The sequence below is a fragment of the Bison bison genome, unplaced genomic scaffold (assembly GCF_000754665.1).
Source record: "Bison bison bison isolate TAMUID 2011002044 unplaced genomic scaffold, Bison_UMD1.0 scf7180017864100, whole genome shotgun sequence".
Taxonomy (NCBI): Eukaryota; Metazoa; Chordata; class Mammalia; order Artiodactyla; family Bovidae; genus Bison; species Bison bison.
This window is the reverse complement of record NW_011494672.1, coordinates 574,012-583,261: the sequence shown is the minus strand read 5'-3', so window position 1 is coordinate 583,261 and position 9,250 is coordinate 574,012. Positions and strand designations below refer to the sequence as shown.

At 42.5% G+C, this 9,250-nt stretch overlaps 1 protein-coding gene across 2 annotated transcripts in view; it reads left to right on the top strand.

Moving 5' to 3' along the window:
- Window positions 1-9,250, top strand: part of VIT (vitrin) — a 125,627-nt gene that overhangs the window by 105,533 nt on the left and 10,844 nt on the right. For both annotated transcript variants that reach the window (XM_010838615.1, XM_010838614.1), the window contains one exon: window positions 4,587-4,690. In XM_010838615.1, the coding sequence (XP_010836917.1) occupies window positions 4,587-4,690 (104 nt within the window). The remainder of the gene's footprint in view (window positions 1-4,586; window positions 4,691-9,250) is intronic.

Sequence of the window (9,250 nt, the reverse complement as noted above, 5' to 3'; positions counted from 1 at the left end):
TCTTGAGAGTCCCTTGGACTGCAAGGAAATCAAACCAGTCAATCCTAAAGGAAATCAGTCCTGAATATTCATTGGCAGGACTGATGCTGAAGCTCCAATACTTTGGCCACCTGATGTAAAGAACTGACTCATTAGAAAAGACCCTGATGCTGGGAAAGATGGAAGGCAGGAGGAGAAGGGGACGACAGAGGATGAGATGGCTGGATGGCATCACTGACTCAATGGACATGTTTGAGCAAGCTCTGGGAGTTGGTGATGGACAGGGAAGCCTGGCATTCTGCAGTCCATGGGGTTGCAAGGAGTTGGACATGACTGAGCGATTGAACTGAAGGATAATCAGATTATTCTATTGTAACCTTAAAGTGATGATGCCTTGGAGGAAACAGTTTTCAAATGTTCTTTCTAAAGGGACTATGATTAGTTAATGTGTTTCTACTGCATCAAAATTCATTTGAGAGGCTCACTCCATGTGACTGGGGTGAATCAATAGACAAGGAATTTAACCAAATGGGAACCTTAGGACTGAAAGGGCCTCAGAAGTCCTCTAAAATCCAGGGCTCCCCAAACTTTCCCGAGGATGAGATTCACCTGGATCAGCTTGTTTAAAAAAATCCCCAGCCCAGACATACTGAGTTTCTGCCTCGGGGAGACCTGATTAAACCTGTGGAGTTTAACAGGGTGCCTCAAGTAAGGCTTGTCATCAGGGAGATCTGGGAATACTGACGCACCATCCAGCGCTCTGTCCCCAGGCTCCAGCCTCCCTTGGAATCACTTGCGCCACCTCCAACGGGCATTCATTCTTCTCACACACTTGCAAGATAGTCCTTTCCTATTGCATGAATTAGTCCTTTCTGTGAACAGTCAAATGCTGGCTCCCTGTCATTTCTCTTTATTAGTCTTAACTCCTCTTTCAAACATAAAACAATTTGATGTTTTCTTCTTGCGCTATAAACCTCTTTATTTTCTTCTCTTACTTTCAAAGGAAATCCTTAATATCCACTGAGGGAAACAAATGTGTTTTCCCTTGATGAGATCTTCTAACAAAATTACAAATTAAAATATTGCTTACATAAAAATATAGTGGCATATCTCTTTGAACTTTTTAAGTAATTTTCAGCTCTGAAAAAGGAACCAGGTAAAGGTGTAGGGCCACAAGTCCCCAGAAAGGACATATACACCCATGCGCTCTGAAACTGAGAGTGGTCAGAGTCTGCAGGTTAGCGACTTATCACTCATTCCTATAATTTAATTACATTACATTTTAACAAAGATTTATTGAGTGTTTACCACGCTCTAAGCGCTATGCCATTTGCAGGGCATACTAATGTAAAATTCATCTAAGTGGTTTGATTATATTTGCCTGTTAGTCCCTTGGTGGATGAGCTCTGCGGTTTTGCTCCTAATGGTAATTTTAGCAATTGGAAAGAGTTTCAGCAGTCTTCTGATCCAACCTTTCAATTCATTAAAAATAAATAAATAACTGTGATAGAGATTCTGTTCTTTGGGACTTTACCAGCTAGTGAGGGAGGTGATATTTTTAACAGAAACAACATTAAATAAAATGAAAAGCATCTATTCACTGGGTATATGAATAGCTCATCTGTCTGCTTCTGAAGATAGATTCATCCACCTCCAGGATGTAACAGGGGGAGAGAGTGATGAGTGTGGGGCTCAGAGGGGGGTGTTCACTTCTACCCAGGATGGTCTAAGAGAGGAAAGGACATTTGAGATTCCCCCCTCCTTCCCTCCTTTCCATAATTCTCTATTACCTGCTGTATGCTAAGCACCAGGGAGAGGAAATACTGAACATAGCGCTTATTCTCAAATAGGTTATAGTCAACCTTCATGATTTGGGTGTTCCATATCTGCAAATTCACCTACTTGCTAAAATGTGCCTGCATCTCCAAAGTCTACACTCCTGGTACTTTGACAGTCATCTGCGGATGTGCACTGAGAAGGAAGGAGGCATACAACATCCCCCGCTGAGGTCAAACAAGGCAATGCTCTGCCTTGTTCCAACTCGTGCTGTAAACAAGTGTCCTTTTCACAGTCTACTTAGCACCACACTTTCCAGCTATTCATTGATGATTTCATAATTTTAATGGCCCCAAGTGTAGCGCTGAAGTGCCATCCAGTGTTCTCAGCACAAGAAGGCTGTGACGTGCTTCAGGAGAAACCGCAAATGTTAGATAAATTTCCTTCAGGCAACCTATGCTGTTGGTCATGAGCTCAATGTTAATGAACTGATGATCCAATATATTCAGCAAAAAAAAGAAAAAGGAAATTCATTTATCTGTATGTGAATCTGCTCCAGAAACTGCTAAAATAACTAATGGAAAAGTGGCTGAACTTACGAATTCATGAAATGATGACTACTTTTTTTTTAAGTACGATGGATAGCCATTATGAAGCTGAGAGCCAAAACAAATCTACGCAGCATGACCCAGGGTCAGGTTTAAAACGTTAAACCCTTTCAGCTAGTGTTTCATGATACAGAAAATGTGCATATAATTAATTAATGTAAGAAACATTAAATTGGGCACCTTGAAACAGAAACATACATTAAAACAAGTTTATATGCTGACCTATTGATGAAAATATGACCAGAGGCCCACAGGAATCCAACCCTCTATTTTCCCTAGGAACAATGGCTCAGCAACCTGCTACTGTGATGTTTGCAACAACTTTATAGAACATAACTACTGCGGATAACAAGGCCTGACAGTAGATGTAATATGGGAAATGGGTGATCCATCACTCTACAAAGTTATCAACATTCAGACAGCCTCATGAACAGGGCTCTGGGGGATCAGTATAGATATGACTAGGTGACTAGCTTCCACATTTAATCTTTTTTCTGTAAAAACTTAAGAAAAATCTATGTTTTTGCTTTTGAAATTATTTGTCTATGAGCAACACAATTTATGGTCAGCTATGATTTCTTCACAATTGTCAGACACACTCAGGAAATCTTTCAAAGTGAGAAAAATCTAGCCCCCCAATCATTTTCGAATGTAATTAGAGTTCTATGAGTTAAAATTTTTATAGTTAATGGGGTGTCTAGAACATTATGTTTGGTAGACAAATACATAGTTATTATTGTCAATATCAATTTTGCAAATTTCTGTTTTGTAGCTAATAATACTTTGTTGTTGTTTTGATTTTTTTTTTTTCAGCCCCTGAAAAGTTCATATTCTTTGGTTACCAAAGGTAGATCCAGGCTTTGGGGACTCTGAAGCTTATATAGTTTGGGGATTCTTTTTGGAAAAAGAACCCAAAATTACAAATATGAAGAGGTATCATTAGCATGCAGGTTAATCCACCTCTGACAGGCTCTTAGCACCTCTGGGGTAACACATCCTCTGGACAGTCCACTGTGGTGCAGGAAGACCAGGTAGGAGGCTGTAGGAATAGTTCAGGAAAAAGAAGATCCAAGTCCAAACTTGAGTGGGCGGGGGGTGGGGGGGTGAAAGGATGCGAGAGTCACAAGAGATATTTGAGAGGTTGATCTGACAGGACCTGGTATTTGATGAGGACATTATCAGAGGGTATCAAGAATGCATACTGTGGGGATGACTTGATGAGTCAGAAGAAGGACTGCAGAAGGGGATGTGGGTGGTTTGATGGAGCAGGTATGGAAGAGCATTGAAGCAAGCACAGGTTCTTTTGGAGTTCAGGGCCCCGTGTGACCTTAAAGGTCGCACCTGCATGAGGTCCTGCCAGGGACGGACCATCAGTGCTTCGGGAGATGTGACTTCACCACACATCCCCACTTCATCCTGGGTGTGACCACTCACACCCATCCCACAGAGCCCTCGTCCCTGCCGGCACACCGTCTACATGATGATGAAAGATTCCACACTCCCTCCCTGCTCAGCAGCTCCCAAGCCTGTTACCTAAAGAAAAAGACTCCTTTCTAGAGAAGGGCTCTCCTTCTGTTTCTCCACTGAATTCACTCTAACTCCTCTCCAGCTAACCTTTGTCAGGCTTTAGTAAAATAGATGTTGACCTTCCAGGTAAGATTTGAATACTCTCACGAAGTCACAGGAGTCACAGAATGAGAAAGACAAAACCATGGGTTCTCCTTGACGCAACCGTTGACATGCAGTTCCAGTGCTGGGGTACCGGGGTGGGGTGAGGGGCAAGGGGCTATCAACTGAGACTCTCTTCCTGGATAGGAGGGTCTGGGGCAGCCTGGGTACATCCTGATGTTTGCAAAATCCCACTTGACAACAGTCCTGCTCTTTAGCAACATGAACACGATGGTCTTTATTTTTATCTCGATGAGGAAACTGAGGCCCAGAGAAGTCAGATGACTTCCCAAGGTCACGAACGTAGGAAACAGCACAGTTAAAACCAGAACGCACACCTCGTGAGCCCTGAAATGAACCAGTTTTTTTCTACACACCCTGCCGAGGACCCAGTCCTCCCGTCTCACCAACAGTTCTTTGGGGCATTGTATAACACCAGCTTAAGGTTTCGAAGCAGCTTCCATTCTATTTGTATATAAAACAACTCTGATTTCTGCTTTGCTCCAAGGGTAATAATTTTCCCGCTAATTTTTACTTCTTGTTCTGAATCTTCAGAGACAATCCTGCTACCCAATTTAATCTCAAGACTCACATGAATTCCCAGGACGTGAAGGCAGCCATAGAGAAGATTTCTCAGAGAGGAGGGTTGTCTAATGCAGGTACATGTCTAATGTCTGTCTAATGTCCAATCCGGATTCAGACCTTCTTGCTACTATGGTTCTCCTTCTATGTGGTCGTCTGCTAGCATCCTAGATAGAAAAAGGAAAAATCCAAATAATCCGTTAAGAAATGACTCACAGAATATCTGTATCTTTCCTAAAGCATTACCGTGGACTGGGGGCAAAAATCATTATTACACTCATGCTGGAGAGTTCTTAGCAGGCCTGTTTCCTCAGGATAGCAGTTTTCTTTAGGACAAGCAGCACTACTGTTACGACTACCATTACAGGTCTACAAGTCATCAACTATCTTTGTGTTTCGTGAAAAAGAAATTTTTAATGAAAATAAAATTTGGGCTTCCCTGGTGGCTCAGTGGTAAAGAATGTGCCTTCCAATGCAGGAGACATGGGTTGAGTCCACAGCTGAGCCTGTGTGCCACAACTATGGAGCCCGTGCCTAGAGCCCATGCTCTGCAGCAAGAGAACCCACTACGATGAGAAGCCTGAGCACAGCTAGAGAATAGCCTAGGCAGCAACGAAGACTCAGCACAGCCAAATAATAAATAAATAAATAAAATTTAAAAATAAATCAAATCTGTAGCTGGCTCCATTCAGGAAGCTTCACAGTGCTCCTTGGGAATCTTTCTCTAATCAGCTCCTGTTACAGTGATAACCGTGCAGAGACATGGTCTTTGTTTCCAGCTGTGTCTCCTGTGACATCTGAGCCTTCCTGGTGGTGATGGGGTGGAGTGGGAGTGGAGCACAAAAATCCCAAGGTCAAAATCTAGTTTTTAGTCGGGCAGGTGCAAAAACTCCATTTTATCAGTTCCCCAGAGGTGAGTAGGAATTAGAAGTAGTTTCACACTAACCAAGTTCAAAGGTCACTAGTGAGCCCATGCCAGTATACCAATTTATAAATGGTAGTCTGATTTTGGGCTTCCCTGGTGGCACAGAGGTAAAGAATCTGCCGGCAATGCGGGAGACTTAGGTTCGATTCCTGGGTGAGGAAGATCCCCTGGAGAAAAGAATGGCTAACCACTCCAGTATTCTTGCCTGGAGAATTCCATGGACAGAGGAGCCTGGTGGGGTACAGTCTGTATTTGGGGCACTGGGAGGACTGCCCACTCCTGGGGGACCCTGTCTGGACCATCACAATCCAGGGAAATGGAGATGTGAGCCATGTTGCTTGCCATGGAATGTGCACAGGAAATACAGCTATCTTTGAAGGAGCTTCTTCAAAATTACAGTACATCTGATTTATTACTTCCCTCCCCACTTCAATGTATATCTATATAGACCAGTGCATTGGTATCTAGCAAATGAAGAGCCTTTGATCTCTGAACAATTCTAAATAAACACCATCCAAGTCCCTTGGATCTGAGACACCAAATCGGATATTGCCTCATCACAAACATGATAGAGTTGATGTCTGATTTGTTTTCAATTTGATACTTAGATCACTGAAATTCCAGTAAGGTATCAGGAGTAAAACTCTAAAACTTCAGAAGACATCTTATGTCCTTGATGGGATTAGAGAGGTGTCTTAATAAAATCAGTATATGTTTTTTCAGTAGGTAACATGTTCTATATCTGCCCTGTATTGATGGGGGTTTGAGTTTAGAGAACAGAACCCATTCCAGCTGATTTAAGCAGAAAGGGATTTATTTCAGGGTATGAAATGGTTTTGAGAATTAGAAGAAACGTACTCTAGGCTGTTTTCAAAGATGGCTTCCAAAGGCTTCCTGCTGATCCAGGACCTCCAAGGAGCCATGCCTCTTCCAAGACCAGAAAATTGCTTTCTCAATTCTACCACTGCAGCCTCTTTAGGAACTTGCTTCAGCCAGGAAGCCATGCTGATTGGGAAACTTCTGCTACAACTGCCAGCTCCAAAAACATGCCTTGCTTGCTCCATTCACAGCCACAAAATACATGCTTTGCACCCTACCTTCTCAACATCAAGGAAGCTGGTCACTAATCATGGCCACCTCTGCTAACACTACCCTGGAAAAGTCAAACACTCTACAGACTTGGCTATAGAAATAGCAGAATCAAAAGTACAACCTCTACCCCATGTTCATCTTCTAAACCTCATGTGCATATCATTTCATGAAACTAAAACACATCCAGAACTCCAGCTGCAAGGAAATCTCAACAATGCAATTTTCAGATTTCTAGCCTCTGCTTTCAAGACACACTAGAAGGCTAATGGAACACGTATTGAGTGCAAATTGACTGTGGCCTCCAGATTTAAGACTGGGTGAGGTTAAGGTGATCTTCTGAGGGCTCCCTGTGCTCTGTCTACAGGCAGCTAACAGTAAACCAGAGGGGACTGCTGGGTGCCTTGGGCCTTGAAGGAAATCAGCTCTGGCTGTTAATGCAGTTCTCTGAGGTTTTCACACAGCCAGCTCACATGGGTTCTCCAAGACACTTCTCTAGCAACTGAGAATGTAACCATTTGATCCTTTCATTTGACAGATAAGATTGTACTAGTCAGTGATGCCAGGATGCTGGTCAAAACCAAAGAAGCCTTGAGTATAATGTTATAACCCTAATGTCTTAAGAAGGTAGCTCTTAACTCTTATTTAGATTGAGGATCCCTTTGAAAGCTATGGCTTTTGTGCCTAAATACTCATATACACAAAATTCAGTTCATTTCAGTTCAGTCACTCAGTCGTGTCCGACTCTTTGCAACCCCATGGACCGCAGCACGCCACGCCTCCCTGTCTATCACCAACTCCAAGAGTCTACCCAAACCCATGTCCATTGAGTCGGTGATGCCATCCAACCACCTCATCCTCTGTCATCCCCTTCTCCTCCTGCTATCAATCTTTCCCAGCATCAGGATCTTTTCAAATGAGTCAGCTCTTCACATCAGGTAGCCAAAGTATTGGAGTTTCAGCTTCAATATCAATGAACACCCGGGACTGATCTCCTTTAGGATGGATTGGTTGGATCTCCTTGCAGTCCAAGGGACTCTCAAGAGTCTTCTCCAACACCACACTTCAAAAGCATCAATTCTTCAGTGCTCAGCTTTCTTCACGGTCCAACTCTCACATCCATACATGACCACTGGAAAACCCATAGCCTTGACTAGATGGACCTTTGTTGACAAAGTAATGTCTCTGCTTTTTATTTTTAATTTTTTTTTTGTCTCTGCTTTTTAATATGCTGTCTAGGTTGGTCATAACTTTTCTTCCAACAAAGTAAGCGTCTTTTAATTTCATGGCTGCAATCACCATCTGCAGTGATTTTGGAGCCCTCAAGAATAAAGTCAGCCACTGTTTCCACTGTTTACCCATCTATTTGCCATGAAGTGATGGGACCACATGCCATGATCTTAGTTTTCTGAAGGTTGAGTTTTAAGCCAACTTTTTCACTCTCCTCTTTCACTTTCATCAAGAGGCTCATTAGTTCTTCTTCACATTCTGCCATAATGGTGGTGTCATCTGCATATCTGAGGTTATTGATATTTCTACCGGCAATCTTGATTCCAGCTTGTGCTTCTTCCAGCCCAGCATTTCTCATCTTGTACTCTGCATATAAGTTAAATAAGCAGGGTGACAATATACAGCCTTGACGTACTCCTTTTCCTATTTGGAACCAGTCTGTTGTTCCATGTCCAGTTCTAACTGTTGCTTCCTGATCTGCATACAGGTTTCTCAAAAGGCAGGTCAGGTGGTCTGGTATTCCCATCTCTTTCAGAATTTTCCACATGTTATTGTGATCCACATAGTCAAAGGCTTTGGCATAGTCAATAAAGCAGAAATAGATGTTTTTCTGGAACTCTCTTGCTTTTTCCATGATCCAGCAGATGTTGGCAATTGGATCTCTGGTTCCTCTGCCTTTTCTAAAACCAGCTTGAACATCTGGAAGTTCTTGGTTCACATATTGCTGAAGACTGGCTAGGAGAATTTTGAGCATTACTTTACTAGCGTGTGAGATGAGTGCAATTGTGGGGTAGTTTGAGCATTCTTTGGCATTGCCCTTCTTTGGGATTGGAATGAAAACTGACCTTTTCCAGTCCTGTGGCCACTGCTGAGTTTTCCAAATTTGCTGGCATATTGAATGCAGCACTTTCACAGCATCATCCTTTAGGATTTGAAAGAGCTCAACTGGAATTCCATCACCTCCACTAGTTTTGTTCGTAGTGTTGCCTCCTAAGGCCCACTTGACTTCACATTCTAGGATGTCTGGCTCTAGGTAAGTGATCAAACCATCGTGGTTATTTGTACAGTTCTTCTGTGTATTCTTGCCACTTCTTCTTAATGTCTTCTTCTTCTGTTAGGTCCATACCATTTCTGTCTTTTATTGAGCCCATCTTTGCATGAAATGTTCCCTTGTGTCTTTAATTTTCTTGAAGAGATCTCTAGTCTTTCCCATTCTATTGTTTTCCTCTATTTCTTTGCATTGATCACTGAGGAAGGCTTTCTTATCTCTCCTTGCTATTCTTTGGAACTCTGCATTCAAATGGATATATCTTTCCTTTTCTCCTTTGCTTTTCGCTTCTCTTCTTTTCACAGCTATTTGTAAGGCTTCTTCAGACAGCCATTTTGCTTTTTT